A 20676-nucleotide genomic window follows, 5' to 3' on the forward strand; every position below is an offset into this window, starting at 1 on the left:
AATACAATTACTGCATGAAAAATGCAGGAGATCTAGATATTGATTGTGTTTAACAGTGAAACCTGCAGCCGTTTCAAAGGGAATATAAGTCTGGAAAATCAGAAATCTATTAAGACTCATCTTTTAAAAAAAATTTTTTTTACAAGATGGTCTCTCACGAGCTTCCAGTCGTCATCGATTGATATTCTAATACATTAATCCCTTGCTAGTTGGCGTTTCAAAATGCACGGTTTCACTACATCGCAGATTTTTAGTAGGTAGTTACGTGATACTGTACGCTCATGCAATTGGCTGAGAGGATCCGTGTGTGCGCTGCGTTTCGACTGACGGTTCCTCCTGCAACTTTTCTTTAATACATTTAAACAGTCTATAAGTATGGGAATAGGTAATACAGATAGAAGATGGTTCAATATCAGTATGGGGAGGGTTCAAAAACATTTAAATTACCGTAAATAATAAAATAAATTGTCGTTATATTTCGGAATTTCATTTTTTGCTGATGTTCCCAGAACGCATTAACCGTGAGTAACGAGGGATTACTGTATTCTAATAAGTCTATTTAGCTGCAAATTTCACAGAAAGAAACAACGCTTTGCAGAACAAACACGAGTCAACTGGAATCAGACTATTGATAAAGACAGGTTATAAATGCTTGGGATTATTACGATGGAGAGAGCATCACACAGCAGTCCAGGCTCCCTGGGGAGTCAGATAATAGTCAGAGGAAAGAAAGGAAAAGAAAACACCAAATGACACAAATTCTTAGTAATCAAAAGAAAATATGTGTACGGCGACATCGCCGGGGCCCGAGCGTCACCACCTTTTCATTCCAGATATTCCTGCCTGAGGATAGCAGGCCACGTCGGGACACAGTCAAGAAGGATGCAGTCATCAAAAGTTGTGGATTCATTTGGAAGAGTTGTGCATTGTTTGAATAATTGTTCCATAAAACGACACATTGTGATCACATCAAAGCGGTGGGAAGAAATTGCGCGACCGCGGGAGTTAAAGGCGTCGTGGAGGCCTCCATCTGCGTGTTCGCTCGCGCCGTTAAAGCAGCGTGAATGATTAAACTCACCGATACAGCGCGGCTGCGTGCCGCTCCACGTGCCGTCGCTTTCGCAAAGTCTGGTTGCCGTGCCGACCAGGATGAGGGGAGGAGTGCAGCTGAAGGATACTTCTGATTGGTAAATAAAACTTCGGCCTTCCCTGAAACCGCCCACTGGAGTACCAGGGTCACCACAGAACTTGGCTGCATTTACACACACACACACACACACACACACACACACACACACACACACACACACACACACACACACACACACACACACACACACACACACACACACACACACACACACACACACACACACACACACACAAAAACAATCCAATTTCAGTGTGGGGGGCTAAAATTGCTGACAAGCACATTCAAGGACAAAATTTTGCTTCTACTTGTAACTTATGGCTGATGCGTAAGAATTGATAGTGTGTGTGTGTGTGTGTGTTTGTGCCTGTTTGTGTAATAATACATGTGTGCAAATGTGTGTGCAAGGTCGTATACTGTAAAGAATATGTAAGGGCTATTTTTCTTCAAGTAGTGCTGCACACACTGACGTCATATTGCACCGATCTAAAGTTGATGAGCATAAATGAAAACTTGTTCCAATCTTTTGTGTTGTTGTTTTTTTGTGTGTGTTTGTGTGTGTGTGTGTGTGTTCTTACGTAAGCATTGTGGCAGCATGCCGCTCCAGGTGCCGTTGGCTATGCAGGTCAATACGGCGGGGAATGACAGCTCGTATCCGGGGGAGCAGCTGTAGCTCACGCTGCTGCCCCATTCGAAGTCGCTGCCTTGCAACGCCCCGTTACTGATGGCGTGAGGAGCCGGGCAGGTCACCGCTGTTTGGGAGGGCAGGCAGAGATAGGGTTTTAGCATCTGCAGGTGATGCTGCATCTTTTGAGTAACCCTGGAGACCAAGAGAGTATCGTTTGGGCTGTGTTTCAACCGGGGTTTCTTGGGATTGCTCACCAGCACACAAAGGCATGGTCCCGCTCCACGTCCCGTTCTGGGTGCAGGTCCTGATGGTCGATCCGTCCTCCTCCATCCTGTAACCCGGCTGGCACTGGAAGGAGATGTTCTGACTGATGGTGAAGTCTTCTCCGTAGCGAAGGCCGTTAGCTGGCACGCCCGGATCACCGCAATTTATCACTACGTAGATGGAGAAGAAGGTTGGAAGTCGCTTCAGAATCACAAAGTTTGGCTTCAAACAAACAAAGTTGATGCAGACTAACCAGAGCTGTGTGTTTATCTACTATATCTACTATATCTACGCATCTACTTATTTTTAGTTCCAAATTGTTCCAAACTGCTGACATTACACAGCCGGCAAATTTGTGACCGGACTGTAAATCCTCAAATTTAGTTATGGGCCTCATGAATGAATCAACAGTGATATTAAAAATGGCTGAGGTTGTCCCGGGACTCTTTTAAAGAGCATTAGGATTCCCTTGACTGCACTTAAAAAGCCCTGTCCTTCATAGTCTAATAGGCAGTTTAAATGATTCTAAACCTACCCCAGATACTGTCAGGCTGCCGTAAAGGATGTCGTGTAATCTACTGTAAAACCTATTACCTTAAAGTCAGGGATTTTTTTTTTCTGTCTAGTTCCGCATATTGAAGAAATTTCGTTTCTCAGCATTTTTTGGCCTTTTGTTTGATGCTGCTGGAAATTTCAGGGCTTATTTCTTTGCTCGGTGCATTAAAGTCGGGAATGTCACCGAAAATTGGACGTCCAACAAGCCTTTCATATCATGTCGGGGGAATTTCACCCGAGGGTACGACGTCCAGTACAGTCGTAAGGCATCTTGGTGAACACGCTGCATGCTAATTGTTAGCGTTACGTTACGACATGCAGATTTCATACTGTACACACTTTTGGATCACATTTCACACTAGAATGTTACATTTTACGATTACTTAACTTTGTAATTTCCCCACGCAGAGTCCATAAAGCGAATTAGCTAAAGTAAACAGCGAATGCGTTTTTTAAAATGTCGACCTATAAAGTCAGGCGCTTGAATATTTGAAGAGCGTTTCATTACTCAATGTCCGAGTCTTCGTGGAATAATTTAAAACAGAGGCGAAAGGGCTGGAAAGGAAACCTCATTGTCACACATCAGTCGTTTGGGGATATTTATGGCTTGCAGACTTGCAGACTCATTGCGAAGCAGGGATTTAATACTGATTATGTTTAGTAAGTGATGCATAAAGCTGACACTTCGCTCTTAAGCCTCTGAGTTACCTTATATGTGAGTTCACATTCGCAGGAATGCAGCTGAATAAAAAAACCTTTTGCAATTATGAACCCATCGGTCATTTAATACGGTATACAACAACAGGGATCTTACTGGTACAGTTGGGCTGCATTCCAGACCACGTCCCGTTGGCCTGACACTGCCTGGTGGTGGCGCCGGTGAGCAGGTAGCCGTCCATGCAGGAGTAAATGACCGAGTGGGAAAATGTCGTCCCATCCAAACGAAAGACTCGGCCATTACTGGGAGTGCCAGGGTTACCGCACTGGACAGCTGGTGGGGGGGTAAATGAGAGAATGAGAGGGAGAAGGTGTCGCGCATCTCGATGAGCTCCAGCTTTAATATGATTATTTAAGTCAACGGTGCATCCTGTGGCTGGATAAGTGTCAAAGCGTTGGGTTATAAAAGGCTGAGATTAAGTAAATGCGTCTTCCTACGTTTGCAGAAGGGCTGCGTGCCAGACCAGGTTCCGTTGGGGAAGCACATCCTCTCCGAAGAACCAATCAGCTCATAGCCCTCCGAGCAGCTGAAGTGAACCTTTGAGCGGATCCTGAAATCCGTCTGTTCTCTGGAACCTTGGGAGGGAATGCCAGGATCGCCACAGGAGCCGGCTGTGTCGCCTGAAGAAGGATGAAGAGACGGAAGAGTCAGATCCTCGACTTAGTGAGTCAAATACTCACTTTCTGCCAACGCATCACTGCGAACGGGAGCGGATATCACAAATAAAATACGACGAGGCAGAAGGAGAACTAAAAAAAGCTAAAGCGATGCAATATATTCCACAAAATCCGACTTATTTAGATGATTCCTCTCCCAATTGGGATTCAACACGAGGTATTAAATGGTGGTAATTTGTTTCACAAGTGTCAGAACCATAGGTGTGGGTCCATGCTAGTGTTTGGATTCAGCAACCAAGAATCCTTCATTTACCTCCACCTGTTCTCTACGTGAGCCACGATCACACATGGCTCTCGTTTTTGTTCCTGCGGTTACGAGTTTATCATATTTTGGGACAGGAAATGACAAAACTTGTACTCCCCACATGGTTGAATATCTCACAAATGTCTTTGTTTTTTTCCGCTGAGCACAGCAATCGTAATACATCACAAGTTATTGAGACGCCATTGTGAAGGAAACTCTGCGGCGTGAGGTGAATGTGTGTTACCGCTCTCCTGGGGGGGAGGCCTGATGTGTAATGGTTGCTTACAAATGGTAGAGGGTTGCGTACATATGTTGGTGACAAGGGTCATATGTTTGCCTTAAGAGAGTGTGTGTGTGTTTGTGTTATGTAGGAGGGAATCAGGGTGTGCGTGATCCTTGCTCTGTCCTTGCAGAAGCGCCTGGTCAGCAAATTCTTTCTGACAGACACTGAGCATGCTCCTGGGAACACACACAATGAGCAAACACACAGAAAACACACACACATACACACATACGCATACATATATAGTAATGTAATATTCCAGCAGTTCTTTCCTTTGGATTTTCATTGGCCTGTGTTGGAGGTCCAGTTCTGAGAAGCTACGCCACCGCCGTGTAGGCGTGCGGTTTGTGTCGACTATAAGACAAAACGCCGGCTGTACCTACTTGGTTAAAATTAAAAATGCGTTACGCCCTGGATGTAAATGTGGCCACTTGAACGGCGTTTACATCAGAAATGCCATTTTTTGCATCAACGGTCATGAGGCAGAAATGCGGACCAAGCACTTCCACCATGGGCTGAACTCTTATCTCAGCAGGGCTCTGGTACAGCTGCCAGGTAAAAAACCATGAATCAGTGCTTTATAAACTCTTACCCTTCCTCAACCTGTGTCTCCCTGAGGCAATTCCTGTAAATAACAATGTATTCTTAGTCAACTTGTCTGGAATACGTGTTCAGTCAGTTTTCTTATATAAGCAGCAGCTGGGAGCTCCTCAGTTTGGAGAGCAATAATCCTGCCCCCAGCCAGCCAACGGAGAACCATATAACTTGGATTGTTTGTTATACATGATGGAAGGTAAGGAGGTTTCCTCCACCGGGGATGAGATAGGCTTGTGTGAAGCACTTGACAGAACAAAGACAGTATGAAGATGGACATGCAAGAAGTCTTCAGGATGCGGGATTCGATCTCCTGCCTCGGCTGCTGGTCATACGGTAGCAACTAGACACATTTCGGCAGGTAGATGTGGTCGAGACGACCTGCTGCGGTTCAAACCGAGCGTCAGGACGATGATTTAAACGATTTGGTAGTCGGTGTTGGTGTCTGATGACGCTGGTCAGAAACATGTCAAACCTCGAAGTGGATAGGCAACAGCAGGACACCACACCGGGTTCCGCACCCGCGGGCGATGCAACAATTCCCACAGCTGAGGAGATTGGAAAAACTTTCCCTGGTTTGATGACTTTCGGTTTCTACTGTGCCAATCGGATAATAGGGTGGAATTTAGAGTCAAGGCAGACTGCTTTCTATCAACAGTCCAGGTTGGGGTGGAGGTATCATGGTGTTGGGGGAATTTGGGCCCCTTGGTACAAACTGAGCATCATTTAAATGCCCCAGCCTACCTGAGGATAGTTGCAGACCCCGTCCAAACCTTTTTTGACCCAAGTCCTGATTGCCACTTCCAGCAGGATGACCCACCATGCCTCCGCGCTCCAATCATCTCAAATTGCTTAAACGGTTCCCCACAGACTCCAGTTCTCAATCGAATCGAGGACCTTTTGGATGTTCAGCCAACAAATCTGCTGCAACTACCTGATGCTATTGAATTAATATGGATAAAAAATCTCTGGCAAACATTTGCTGGACCTTGTTGAAGCTACGGCACGAAGGATGCGCTGGTTAGAGGAGGTTATGCTCTGCAACCCTGGTAAGAAACACATTCTGATATATTATTTTTTCGTGGAACAACCCTACTGTTGTTACAGCATCCATTCCTCCCCATTATCCCTCAGTCTGAGTGAAGGGGGGGTTAAAATTGTTCCACAGTATGGGTCTACATGCTTTTTACGTCTCATCTTTCATCAGCACTTCCTATCTATCCATCCCTCTCTTGCTGATGGGGTGGATGGTACATTGAGTAGAGGTTAAGATGGTTACCAGAGCAGAAGGGCATGGGGGCGCTCCACATTCCATTGAGCTGACAAGTCCTGGATGATTCTCCTTTCAGCTGTCTTCCTCCCAGACAGGAGTACCGCGCCGTTGAACCAAATGTAAACTTATCTCCGCTCAGCACGCCGTTAGGAGGGGAGCCGGGGTGACCACAGTCTACAACTACAGACCCACAGAGAGAGAGAGAGATGAAAAGAAGACGACAGTTTGTTTTCGACTTAAGAAAAGGCAGAGACGGCTGTCGTGAACTAGAAGGCATGTTTCAGAAAGAGACAGAGGAATGTGGTCAGTTTTACAGGAATTGTGGCTGGATCAGAATACAGTTTTTTTGGTGGTGAGCTCCATTACCTGCCTTTTTTTTTTTTTTAGAAAAGGAAGGAGTGCAGAATTTGCATTAAGAAGTGAGGAGAAGCTGTCTGTCTCTACCCCCTTCAGAGAATTAAAGAACTTGTTCTTTCACAACAAAGAAGGGTTGGATATATTAAACTTTCTGATGCTAAGCTAGCTCAGTGTAATTACTGAGCTAGACGCGATTGATTATGTGTTAATCAGTTAGAATTAATTGGCCTGCTTTTCTCTTTGTTTGAAATCAAGGACTTGAGGAAGAATCTCGAGTGGGAACTGTAATCATTGTCGGCTTGACAGACACGGCAACAAAAACACAAGCTAATCTAACATTCTGCACAGTTTAAAGACACAAAACCAACCGATGCATTCAGGTAGGGGTTTGTCCCATTGGCCGGTAGGTTGACAGGTCAGCACAGGTGATCCAAACAGGTAATACCCCGGGTTGCAGTCGTAGAAAACCACGGTGCCAAAGGTGAAATTGCCGTGTTCTATTTTACTCTGTCGGATGGAGTTGGCAGGGATGCCCGGATCGGAGCAGTTGACCACTATACACAGAGAGACACAAAGATGGACACACACACACACACACAGAAACACACAAGAAGATATAAAACAGCATGTGTTATTTGGCATGAACCAGAGAGGGTCACTTCTCTCCACCGTCTTTGCGTCCCCACGTTTCCACTGGGATTACTCCGTGGAATAATTCAGGCCACACTCAGGGGGTTTTGGAAGGAAGAACTGAGCAGGGTTGATGTTCAGAGGGGTACATGACGGAGGTGTATTTGTGTCTCCTGGATCCAGCACTCGTTCATGATAATGGCTTTTCAGCATCGTAATACATTTTTAATTTTACACAATTCGCTGGCACTCGGTGTGTTTACTGGGCAGAGCGCCGATCGCTTGTATAAACACATGTAAGCGAAGCAACCCTTGCCGTTATGGATGTTACTGTTTTGAATTTAGTATTTCACCTAAAACGAGCCATTCCCATTCAGGCATGTTGGCGCCAGGAGAGGTCTGAGGCATGCAGGGCAATAAATCTACCTCAAAATGTCATTAAACACATACATTTTCAAATTTCAAAATTTTTCTTTTATGCAGTTGCGATGCCAGAGATGTTCAAGTCGGATGCATTTCGAGGTAGAATTGAGATGAAATGAAAAAGGGAAAGGGAAAATTTGTTGGGATAAATAAAGATCAGATGTGAGGTGGTTATTGAATGCCAGGGGTAAATAAAGTTAGGGGTGAATACACTTAACTTTTCTCCCCACCTTTACACGTTGGGGGCGGGTGGCTCCACTGCCGATTGGCCTGACACTGAGCACGTGCGGGCCCCTCCATTTCATAACCCCGATTGCAAACGAAGCTGACCACGTCGTTGAGATTGAAGCCGTTTCCTACCGTCCGACCGTATATGGGACTTCCTGGATGACCGCAGCTGATGGCTATGAGGAAGACGATGGAAATCATACAATCATACATACACATATAGTTAAGATTCCGTTCTCTGTTCGTATTGTCTTTTCTCGCAATGTTGCATGGGATATGATCTAAAACTGGAGGATATCTAGTCTCCTGTCCCAAATTATAGGGAAATGTTAGGTCTCGCCATCATCAGAATTAACAGTGGGAGTCCTCTGACGGCCGTTGTGCTTGATTATTCACCCTGTTACGCTGATTCAATGGGTCTACTCACGGGTCTCAGCATGTCACCTGACCTCATTGTGCGGATGACATTGTTTTGACGCTCGTATAAAAAGGACGGGTTACGCTTACAGCCAGAACCTCTCATCCGCCTCTCAAGCCTTCCCATTGAATTTGCTATTTTCGAGGGGGATAGGGGGAGGAAATATCATGACGAGAAGAGACGAGGGAGAAAAGGGGGTGAAAAAAAAATCACGTATTTTTTCATTTGATCAATGAGAGTCAGAAGTTTGTTTGCTCGCCTAAGATACAAATTTATCCGACACTGTCAGTATGCCCTACAGCGACACGCACGCACAAATGCGCACCAGCGCACACACATCCTCGTCATTTTGTTTGCGCCTCTAAACAAGAGCCTCTCATCTCCATAATTACAGTATAATTTGGCTGTAAAATGATTTCCCTCAATAACTCTTGCATGAATAACCCCAATAAAAACACAAACACCACGTAGAACGGTGGAAACACACACTATCCCGATCACAAAAGGTCGAGTCAAAAAGCCATTTCATGGAGGAAATTAACTCCCATTAGCGCCCCATCCACACCAGACATGTAGACACACCGATGCTGCTGTTAAAGGCAGGTCTACGTCCCCGGTTTCTAAATGGATAGAATATTCAATAGTCAATAAAAACAGAATACAATGTAAGAGGAGATATTTATTGCTTAAATGTCTGAATTTGATGGCAGCAGTTTTCAAAAAGTTCCAAATTTGGCATCAATCCACCTTCGAACCCTCCCAGATGCTGGGTTCTGAACCGGCAGCAACCTGTAGGGTCCTTTTCGTCTACTTCCTGTCGGTCCACCCCTGACGAGCTCGGCTCAGACAGGAGGGATGTCTCTGACGTTGTGGCTTCACATGGTGGAGTCTTAACTCACATTTGAAGACGTGGCAACAAACTGTGTTCACTGACAGCTGTTTTCCAATCTGTCGCCGAGCCCATGTAGAAATAAGCGCCGTGGAATCATTTTGTTTTTTAACGCAGCGCTGCCTCGATGCTGATTTTTGTCCTCTACCCATTATGTGCACAAATGTCTCCAGATTTGGAATCGGGCTTGCGTTTTAGTGAACGAACTGGCGGTCTGTTGTGTAAAATGGCACATATATCGTTAGTATCAGATGGCACTCATCATCATCATGGTCTCTTTAACTGTGCCCAGTCGCTGTTTTCGGAACCGCTGCATATGAAATGAACCCCAGAACAAAATGTTCACCCTAAATGGTTTTACTTCCCTTTGTTTAATTTGGACTTTCCTCCCGTTAATGAAATTCGGCAGACTGAGTCCTGTGGTGGAAACCTTGGCGGAGGACTTTTTAATCTCTTTGTTCATTCAATTACATCGTGAATGATACATGTCATATGCTACGGGCGTCCAATGATAAAGAACTCTGCCTTCATATCCACTCTGATTAAATTTTGTCAAAATTTAAGTCGCAAAAGTTGAAACCTAGAGTGTTCTGCTCACATTTCTTGACTGTGACCAAAATAAATGGAAAAAATTGCTGTCTTTCTGCACAAACACGTTCAGTTTCATTTGTTGATTACGGAAAATACTCGGTTGGAGATGATTGTGTGTCGTTCTCACATATGCAGACAGGCAGCTGTCCGGACCACTGGTTGTCTTGGAGACAGATCCGAACGGATGAGCCGATCAGGCGAAAGCCAGGCAGGCACTGATACACGACGGTGTCGCGATATCCGAAGTTCTCCCCGATCACCTGGCCGTTCACGATGGCTTCTGGGATTCCACAGTGACCGGCTGAAAGAAAGAAAGAAACCCGTTGATTAGGTCATCGATAACCACGATTCACTGCTGTTCCAAGACTTATCTTGACAGCAGTAAAACCATCAATAAAACATGATTGATAGCTAAGATGCTGCATTAGCTGATTGGCAGACTGGATTGATTTACGTATTGTGTCTCTGAGATCTCAGGCATTCCAAAACGACGGTGTTCCTGACAGCTCATTGTTCCCAATAGATGCCTTTCCCCTTATTTTCAGGAGACGTTTTAATGTTTTAATCAGGCCCATAGGTCGATGATCTCATTGGCCAGAGAGACGGTTTGTTGATAAGGAGGACGTAAACTTCTTACAAGCATGTAAAAGTTGGTGATTGTGGGAAGGAATCGGATTTGTGACAAACCGTTAAACTTTTATAGCGGGAGCACAACAAGTACTACACAAAATATCAGGAACTCCCACATAAATTGGATCGCTGTTTTACAGCAGTGGCTCAGATGGTCAAACCCCCCCCCCCCCCCGAGAAAATCCTGTTACCTCTGTTCACCGTCGTAAAAAGCATCTGAATTTAAACTCAACCTTTCACTCTGTTTTTAAGAAGAATAGGTTTCTCCTGCCGCCACAGCCAACCAATCACAATCTGCGAGTATTCGCTTCCTCGTCAGATTGATTCCCAGAGGTGTGATTGATTCAAGGCGCTGATGCAAAAAAATGTTTTAAGGAGTGTTTCACAAGTAGAAGGTGGGAATGTGTAATTGCTCTCCGAGAGTTTGATTGAATATTGATTTCATTCTTAAAAGTAGATAAAAACACCCTGCTTCTCCATCACATCAGCAAATGTGAAGATTTCCGGAATAAAACGAGACGGAGAGCGATGAGAAAAGGTCGCTTTCGCATCAAGCATGTCGATTCACATGGTGATGGAATATTTAAATAATTGCAAGTCAGCTTTTCTTTGTGTGGTATCAGCTGATAATACAGGGGAATCATAAGTTTCACATGCATTTTTGATTTGGGGACAGACCGTATGCTTTTATTGTGGTGACAGGAGACAGAAAAAAAAAATAAATAAATAAAAACAGAACAGTTCTGGCTTAAAAAAAAACCACGAAAATGTTTGTAGCATCGCGTCGAGCTCAATTTATCCTCCTCCTGACAGAATGATGTCTCCTCATCAGTTTAGGTTAACTCTCATTGAACTCCTCCTCATAATTGTGTCTCATACACCCCCCACCCCCCCGCACCCTCCACTCCCCTCCGGGCCTGTGAAGTATTCTGGGAAGCGATGTTTCTACTTTGGATTTGTGGAGAAGTGACAGGACTGTGTCATAACATCTGCTACCTCTAGCTGGCACGCCGACAGAAGAAAGCGGCTGTTTGTTTTCCCGCTCAAACGTTAGCTGCTGACGGTAGGAAGCAGATGTTTTAGCCGTAGCGGAGCTCCACATGATTCCCATCCTCGTTAGAATGACCTTCAAGCTCCCTTTCCCGATGCTTTATCATTAACGTACCTAAGCATCGCGTTTCCGTTCCACTCCAAAGCCCCGATGACAAACACTCCCTGACGACTGACCCCACCAGCATGAAGCTGGCGTCGCAGGTGAAGATGGCCGTCGCGCCGAAGGTGGTCTGAGTGCCGATCTTCTTCCCGTTGGGCGGCGATGGGAGCTCGCCGCAGGATATGACTGGAAGACACAGCCAGACACGAGTAATTGAAGAGCAGTTGTGCAGCAATTTAGTTAATTTGAGTTGCTGGTAGGGCTCATTGGTTCCAGGGGGGTGGGGGGTGGGGGTGCTACTAATCCTAGCGGGTTGCTGATCACACAAATTTGCTGCTAGTAGTGTGTGTTTTTTTCTCTCTATGCTAAGATATGTTAACTTCACAGCTAGCTGCTGTAAAAAATTTTAACATGACTTAAAAGATTGCATCTTTATTCCTCACCTTGGCAGTGCGGCCTCTCGTTTTTCCAGCTCCACATGCCATTGGGTAAGCACTGAATGTGGGCGGGGCCTAATCTGTAGTATCCCGGATCGCAGGTGAACACGATGCGGGTTCTGTACTCGTAATGCGAGCCGTTGACGATCCTCCATCGGCCGTGCTCTAAGGAAAATGACCCGATGCTGGGACACACCACCACTGCGACGACACGAAGAGCAGATAGAGCGACACAAAATGAATTTACATTCCACCAAAGTTAAAGTTTCCCTTTCAAAAAGGAGTGCAGGGTTATCTGATATGAGCCTGATAAAGTATCACACAGATGTATAATAATGACTTGATTAAAAAACATTCTTTATCCACAGTGTTTTATTCTAATTGCTTGATCAATGTAGTATTTGAAGCTCCCCTCCAGTCAAAAGGCCAATCTTTTTTTTTTTTGCTAATAGAAGCTAATGCAGCTTAAACATTTGATTTTAAGAGATGGATCTATGAGGATGTTTAGCAAAATCACATTTCAGGTCAACTTTAGTTTAATATTCAGCAAACACAAGCACGAAATTTTAAATGCACTTCAATCAAGTTATTTTGTAATTTTTACTTCCTCCTCTGTGCTACCAACCAGAACATCGTGGTATCTTGTTGTGGTTGCTCCATGTTCCATCGGGCTGACAGATGGCCGACGTCAGCTCTTTACTGGACAGTCTGTACCCGTCATTGCAGAAATAGGAAACTCGGGTTCCGACGGAGTAGTCAGCTGTTAAAACGCCGCCGTTTATAGGCGCCTTGGGCGTCCCGCATGACACAGCTAGGGGAGGACAGGTACGCACTGGTTAAGAAGACATCAGTCAAAGAGACACACACAGAAGCCCTAATGCACAATTACATCTGTCAGGTAGACATGTTTGATGTGCTCTTCACTGTGGAAGGTTTCTGGGGGAGCGAAAGCCAGTGCCGTAAACAAGCTATCAAACTAAAAATATACAATCAAGAGATGCTTGATCTCCGCTTCCAATCAGTTCCGACACAAATGAATCCGTCTTTGCTAAAATGCTGCTCCGTCGTCCACAGAGGTTTAAATAGACGGGTTTGTAGAGCATCACACCGTGTAATTACACACTGTTGACAATCTGCTCTACATCCTTCATTTGACTTTGCGTCGATTGCAGCGATTCCCGTGGTTATTGGATTTGTAGGATTACTGAACAGCAGGTACGCCCATTATATTCAGCATATGCATGTTGTGTATGTCTGGGAGGAAAAAGATTTACTGTACATGCAGGAGATAATTCAACCATAAATGAACTCATCTCTGTTTTCTAGGAACAACTCGTTACTGAATCGGAATTCATGGTAGCTAAACTATCCGATAATAGATAGATATACTTTATTTATCCCAAACTGGGAAATTTCGCCTATGACTCAATGGCGATGTGATCCAATGGACTTTTAAAATATCCTCCAATGTGCAAACCTTGACACGCAGGAACAGGAGAGTCCCACGCGTAGTAGCCGAGTGCTGTGCGGCGACAGGTTCCCGTGGCGTTGCCTATGAGGCGATAACCGCGGTCGCAAGCCCATCGGACGACGCTGTTGACGTGGCCGCCCGTTTGAGAAGAGATGGAGCCGTGGAGAGGAGAGTCTGGGGTCGAGCAGTACAGAGCTGGGGTGGCGGGAAGAAAGTTTTTAAAAAAGCCAAGGTATGAAATGACATCAAAGACAGTGGTTGATTCTCGTCAAGAGTAAACAGAAAAGCAGGAGACATTGATGTCATAGCTGTAGTATGGTTACCATCATAAAGCACAGTATTATATATAATTTCACTGCATGCAAACGTACATTCTATAAATTACTACAATTCACAGATTTCATTCAAGGCTTCCATGTCACTGACATCAAAGCTTTCATTGACAGTCGCTACTTTATTCATACAGAACAGGAAGATCGGCTCAAATGAACTGAAAGCGCATCTTGATTGCAGTTATGGCTTATATAAAAGTGAAAGTAAAAGCAGAATTTTAATGAGATTTAAAAAAATACTTTATCACTCCCGGTCCAACAACTCAAAACACTTTTTTCGCTGATTAGGCTAATTATGCCTCCCCTGCTTGTCTTAAAAGCCATGTGTGCGCGCCATGTAGGCTCTATGGGACAAACAGCATGACTGCCAAACAAACTAAATAATGAGGCTTTGTCCTTTTGGATTCAGCAGTCAATGAATGAAGTACAGTTGGGCGGGTGTTTGTACAAAACTGGCATGCTGTTGCCTCATACTGTCTGTATGCTATAGATATAGACCTGTATGTAATTATGTCAGTATATTTTTAGCATCTAGGAACAGTTCCATTGTGTTCCTCAGTTAAAACGTGTAAAAATTAGTCTGGTCTGGAACCAGTTCGGTGTTTAATTGGGCAGGTTGCCTGGTCTGTAACACTCCAAATTGGACAATGGCCCAAGAATAAGTTGTTAACTGGCCTTATATATTTCTCTGATAAGCCTGTTTTATTCACCCCTGGCCCGGTATCATCTGCATAGTGTTTTTTTGGTTTTTTTTTAACCAAAAAGGCAAGGCACCACTTAAGAATAAAGAACTTTTCTTTGTGTTGAGAGTCTGTTTTGTGCAGGTTGTCTAGAATTTCTAATAAGAGCTCTGTGTCAGCTATTTCTAAAAGAAACGAAAGTTCAAGGTGGGGAGAGAAAGTGGTGGTATCACTGGACCAGCAGGTAGGCGACCCAGGCAGCTAACAACTCATTAAAATCACTCCGGGAACCCAAACCTGTGGTATTCTTAACATTTGCAGCATTAAACAAGCATAGAATCTTCTAAAATGTGGTGGCAGGAGTCCAAAAATCAATTTAAAATCAATTCACTGGACTTAAAGAAAGTTTGTTTTACCTCTCATCCAAGAGGCTTGTTCAGTTCTAGCGAAGAAGCCACTAGAACTGAAGAAGCCTCTTGGATGGGAGGTGAAACGTATTCAAGAAACTTTCTTAAAGTCCAATGGATTGGTTGAACCAGCTTTGGATAACTATGACCTGGATAACTGAGAACCTACAGTGGCAGGAGTGTGCTGTCGTATAGCTTTTACTGATCGTGGACATTGATCAGGTTGAACTGAACCAAAGAGCAAACAGTCTATTCAGTTCTCTCATTCTGAACTCTCATACGCCCTTGAATGATGAATCATCTCTAAATATAAAAGTTTCCCGTCATGGGAAAGTCTAAACTGACTTCAGGAGACAGACAGAAGTGAAGGTGAAGAACTGGCAGTCAGGAAGTTAAAGATACTGTCAATAATTGTATTTTTTGAGCCAATTCATTTCTCCCTTCAAAAATTGGTCAAATTTTGCAGGCATTTAGAGCAAATTCTGATTTTATTTGCTCTTTTCTGTCTTTCTGTCTGTCTCTGTTTGTTCTGTCCGTAATCCCATGCAGTACGAAGATATGAAGTAGTAGTAAAATAAAGTTGGGATACATACTTTGGTACTCACCAACATAGCGAATTTTGAAGCCTCTCTTGTTTGTGCCGTGGTCTGACGACCAGCGGACCAGGAACTGGTGACCCGAGGTCGTGAGGTTAAAGGGCGTCGGCAAGTCTCCGCTCAGTGTCGCCAGGGTAGGACTGTTGGCCGTTGGACCTGAGAGGGATTAGAACAAAATAAGAAAACATGAAGAGGATTACCTGATAAACATCCCTCAACCCTGAACACTCAAATAAAGCCTTGTTTGATTTTTATATTTTCAGGCCATTGGGGGGTTTATTACTTTCTCTGCACAGAACTTGTGCTGCTCTCGTTAGCGTAATGAATGTTTGTTTTTTTTACCGTCAAAAATCTCCAACACATCAAACTCTCTCTCGGTGTGGAAACTTTCAAAGGTGACGGTGACGTTGTAACCCTTCTCTATCGTAATGCTCCAGGAACACATCTGGAGGTTAGGGTAGCTTTCTGGCCAACCGGGGCTCAGGATGACGCCCGATGAGTCGTATCGCACATCGTGCGCGGGGCATTGCACTGCAGACAGAAAGAAGTATATGTTGCTTTTTAGCATCTATTTGACACTCACAGGAGTGTAAATGTAGTGACACACACACACACACACACACACACACACACACACAAACACCTTGGCATGTTGGCGGAGGTGCATCCATCTGTAACCTTTCTCCAAGGCGACATGTCAGGATCTCACTTCCAACCAATGAGAATCCAGGATCGCATCTGTACCTGATGATGTCACCTGGAGACAAATGGCGGCATACAAAAAAACAACAACAAAGAGGTCGTTTATTTCTCTCACAAATTCAAAATGTAACAGTAAAATCATACTTACACATGATTATATGACACATATAACAAGATACCCATACTCCTCTCTGATTGGCCATTATTTTACCTTTAGTAAGACATCTCAAGTTTGCCTCCTCCATCAAGACGACATGTCAAGACTCATCTCGGGCAGACAACTCACCTATCTCCAGCTCGCCATCCTCCATCAGCATGACAGCGTTGGGTACTTCTGGAGGTGGCTGGCAAACCCTTAATTGGTAGGCTAGGGGAATGGAGACAGCAGAGAAGAGCAGAGACGACGATGAGAGGGACATAATGTAAGCGTGGCCGACATATCTAACCCGGGTTGATTACAACTGGAAAAAAAAAAAAGCCACCAGACTTTTCTATTTTGTCTTGAATCTCACTCGCCTACCTGCGGTAACGTGGACGCTTCCAGCTATCAGAGACAGTCGCGCTAATACGTAAATCTTCAGGAAACACAAGATTTATCTAATGTGCTTGTTTTCGGCTTTAACATTTGAAGATCAGGTGGTAAGGTCAGCAAAGCATGGAATCAAAAAGAAAAAGACATGCAACTAAGACACAGCACTCCCTGGGCTCGTAAAAACGGACCGACTTCACAGCTACTGAGCTGAAGGCTGTAATCAATATTGCTGCATGACCATAGATCACTCACTAACAGCAAGAGAGATGGGAGGGGAGAGAGTGCAGACAGACCGGCGGTGGGGAAGAGGGGAGGAAGGCCTGCGAGCTATAAGTCAGAATGAAATTGACAATGAAAATCTGTTGCTCCCATGCATGTCAAAGCACCCTGGTCTGCATGTCTATGCGCATGCATGTCTGCATTGGTGCATCTTTGCACGCGTGCAACCACATCTGCGAATCCGTGCACGAGAGGCGAGGTGTGTAGTGAGCGGTAATTGATCTCGCTGGGCTCCAGGACCGTTTTTAAATGTTGTTTCTTTTTTTTTTATAGCCGCGTCCACATTCATGTCACATCGGCTTTCTCGGTCTGGCATCCATGACAACATTATCAAACACGCTACTGTCCTCGCCTCTGCACAGAAAAACGGCGGCGGCATTCAAAACCTTGACCCCGCAGATCAGCAAAAGAAGTGGAGTGACATAGATAAACATCCCCCAACACTGGATTGATGCTTCCTTTGGGGGCTTTCATGGCATTTCATACCAAAACTGCTCTTTAGCAGCTGTTTCACTTTCACACTGTGACATTATGAATTTCACTTGCATCATCACTCCCCCGCTTTCCTGTTTTCTTTTTATATTGCCGACTAAAAAAGAAAAAAAAACCCCACATCCCTCCCTCTTTCTTTTTCATCCATTTTCCTCCAATGCTGTAGATCCTCCAATACGGAACATACAGTATGATCTAAATCCATCGCAGTGTGAGCGTGACAGCTGACGTTTAAAACCTGGCAACAGATACTCATTAACAAAATGACTTATGCTAAAAAAAGGAAGCTGGAACACAACTTTTGGATGAGTCATACCTTTAAGCTGCACAAGGGAGATAAACATGTTTAAATCAGTACCTATATACGTGTGAGTGTTACATATGGCTGCGTTGTGTTAAAAGTTTCTCCCCTTTTTCTGATGAGGGGAACTATAAAAAGCATTTTTTTATTCTTTATATAGCAATTAAGCATACAAAGTCTGGCTACGATGACATGTGAGGCAATCTGAAACGAACTGAACTGTATGCATACAAATGAAAATATATCTCTTCACCATAAACCACACTGCAGAGCTGGAAAACTCATTATTATAAACTGAGAGATTACAGTCTGCTTCGCTCCTAAATATATAATAAGAGAATACTATTTTCACCAAAAACACATTATTTACTGGGACAGGATGCAATATTTTGCTGTTATCAACTTAATTTGGTTTGTGTGAGCCAGACAAGTTCAGAATTCCTCAATTCAAGTTTTGAAATGATTTTAAACTAGTGTAATTAGACTGAAATATATTGACATGTATATCAGATCCACACAAACACAGATTTTTTTAAAAACTATTTTAAAATGAGACGGTGAGGTAAGGTTTTCCATCATAAGTGGCTGTGGAAAACAAAGGGATGGCTAAATGTGCTGAAGGACCGATGTAGAAAGATCCAAATGAGATGAGAAACTAAACAGATTTGACAAATATAGTCTCCACAACCAGGTGGAAGGAACATGACGGCGTAATACGGCAACATTTCTACGACTACGGAAGATTTAGTAACACCTAAACCCACATTATGGTGTTGTTTCTCCCATTTCTTTGGAGTTTAACTGCTTTTATTGAACAAACAGGGTTTTTTCCTCTCTAAATCTTGAATGCATTGAATTCCTGCAACACCAGCTGAAACAAACTAATTTAAATGTAATTAGAAAATCATAAAATGTGTTTTTCTATTCAGCACATCTTGTTTATCTTGTGTGGTTAAACGTTAAATCTATAAAGTACTTTCTCTTAATTTAATAGTTGCGCGTGAGCACAAATAAAATTAGGAAGAGGAAGTAAACAACAATGACAGGAAAAGAAATAAGTAAGTAAAGAGAATAATTCGAGCAACTGTGAGCGATGCAATGTATATTTTAAGGCTACAATAATTTCTCCGGAGGGGTTTTCGTTAATTTTGATGAGTCCAGAGTCAAAGTCTTGCCCCGATGTGAACTTTTAATTTCCAACATGTTGTGCTGTGATCAGATAAAACTGACTAAAGCCAAATGATGCTGAACAAAATGTCCACAGTGGTCCAAAACTCTATAGAACACCAACTCAGTCTCCGTATTACCGTGGTAGCTTAGGACGAAGAAACCGGCTCCAGAGAAGTCTGAATGGAATTTGATGAGGATGATGTTGGAGGTCGAATAGACGGACTCCAAAGCTGTGTTTCCGCTAAACTGGCCAATCTGAGGAGAAGATTGGTCTGGACCGTCCCTACAGAGAAACAAAAAGAGAGATCTGGTGTTACCAAGAAGGTCGATATGTCGCTCGCAAATGTGTTATCTCCTGAATAAAGTGAAACGAGCCGAGTCTTTTTATTCCTGCAATGGGAATTTCATGAACAGTGATTGAGCCGTCAGATCATAAGAACATGAAATATGAATCCTGACTGGACTTCCATGTGGTGAAATACAGACTGACGTTCAGGGAAAGTTAGAGAATTCCCAAAGAAAGCAGATGTGAAGCGATTCATCAACTGGCGGGTCAGGCTCTCCGTGGAATGTTGTGAACATATTTTATCTTCAATGCCAGACCCACCAGCTGTCAGACCAGAACCAACCTATACTGGGTCATTATCAGTGATTAAGAAGTATCATCACGAAGTTAAATGAAATGATTATTTCCCCCTGCTAAGCGTTTTTGGATGAGGTCAATTATACATGTCAGGTTGCGTGAGAAATCGTTGGCTTCTCTGAGTTGTTTGGAGTCTTTTCCAGGCGTTGCGTTACACCACTAATTATTGCAGACTCACACCCGCTTACAGGTATAAGTGCGTAACGGCAACGCAAACACCAACGTATGAGGCAGAATAACACAAAGGAACATGTGTCACATATATGATAATTCCAAGAATGAAATCCACTAGTAAGCTTCCCAGTATGAGACCAATTAGCAGACTAACAGACTGTCAGGCTGCTGGCTCTGGACTTAGGAGACCGCTGTGAAAATCACACCTTTGCTTCTGACACTGTGCTCTCTGCAGGAAACCAAGTTTTGTGTCTTTGTAACGAAGAATGTGGGTTTCTAATGTCTTCTCATACTGCTGCCCTCTTTGCTTTGAGCAAGTTCAGCAGTTTAGTAACATTTGCAACTGACAGCAGGGTCAGAAACCCCGCTGTGTGATCGATGTGGGGATTTTTTTTGCAGCATCCGTTGTGGGTGGATGGAAGATGGTTCAGCAGTGTTGTGGTGTTTAATGTGGGAAAGGCAGACTGCATGTTGCAGCTAAATCTACAGTATAAGCTAAAGAAATGAAGTAATTTAATGTTATTATAATTATAATTTTTCTCATTAGGTCTGTAGATAAGACCACATCTTGTGCCCGTTCATGTTTTATTTACAATTTCCTGGCATCTTATTGAGATGTTGCTTCAACCTCATATCTTAAGTTCATTATTATTTTTGGAGTTCACGCAGATACTTTCAAGAATTGTTTGTTGTTTCCTTTTTAATTTTGAAAGTTAATTCCTCCATGCCGTGTTTTTCACCTTTCACTTCCTGTT

At 43.7% G+C, this 20676-nt stretch overlaps 1 protein-coding gene and 1 long non-coding RNA gene across 3 annotated transcripts in view; one reads left to right on the top strand and one right to left on the bottom strand.

Annotated features, from left to right (window-relative positions):
- LOC137606957 (uncharacterized) overlaps positions 1–20676 on the top strand; it is a 289217-nt gene that overhangs the window by 24533 nt on the left and 244008 nt on the right. The window lies entirely within an intron of this gene.
- The window catches only part of LOC137606956 (CUB and sushi domain-containing protein 3-like), a 255437-nt gene that overhangs the window by 12080 nt on the left and 222681 nt on the right, over positions 1–20676 (bottom strand). The window contains exons 46-63 of the mRNA XM_068332318.1: positions 19242–19387; positions 16617–16697; positions 16272–16385; positions 15971–16159; positions 15626–15784; positions 13620–13808; positions 12768–12953; positions 12149–12343; positions 11718–11891; positions 10050–10223; positions 8015–8200; positions 7112–7297; positions 6393–6566; positions 3753–3935; positions 3412–3588; positions 2033–2212; positions 1729–1902; positions 1079–1252 (exon numbers count right to left, since the gene is read on the bottom strand). Of these exons, the coding sequence (XP_068188419.1) occupies positions 1079–1252; positions 1729–1902; positions 2033–2212; positions 3412–3588; positions 3753–3935; positions 6393–6566; positions 7112–7297; positions 8015–8200; positions 10050–10223; positions 11718–11891; positions 12149–12343; positions 12768–12953; positions 13620–13808; positions 15626–15784; positions 15971–16159; positions 16272–16385; positions 16617–16697; positions 19242–19387 (3041 nt within the window). The remainder of the gene's footprint in view (positions 1–1078; positions 1253–1728; positions 1903–2032; positions 2213–3411; positions 3589–3752; positions 3936–6392; positions 6567–7111; positions 7298–8014; positions 8201–10049; positions 10224–11717; positions 11892–12148; positions 12344–12767; positions 12954–13619; positions 13809–15625; positions 15785–15970; positions 16160–16271; positions 16386–16616; positions 16698–19241; positions 19388–20676) is intronic.

The sequence above is a fragment of the Antennarius striatus genome, chromosome 14, assembly GCF_040054535.1.
Source record: "Antennarius striatus isolate MH-2024 chromosome 14, ASM4005453v1, whole genome shotgun sequence".
In the NCBI taxonomy this organism is placed as follows: Eukaryota; Metazoa; Chordata; class Actinopteri; order Lophiiformes; family Antennariidae; genus Antennarius; species Antennarius striatus.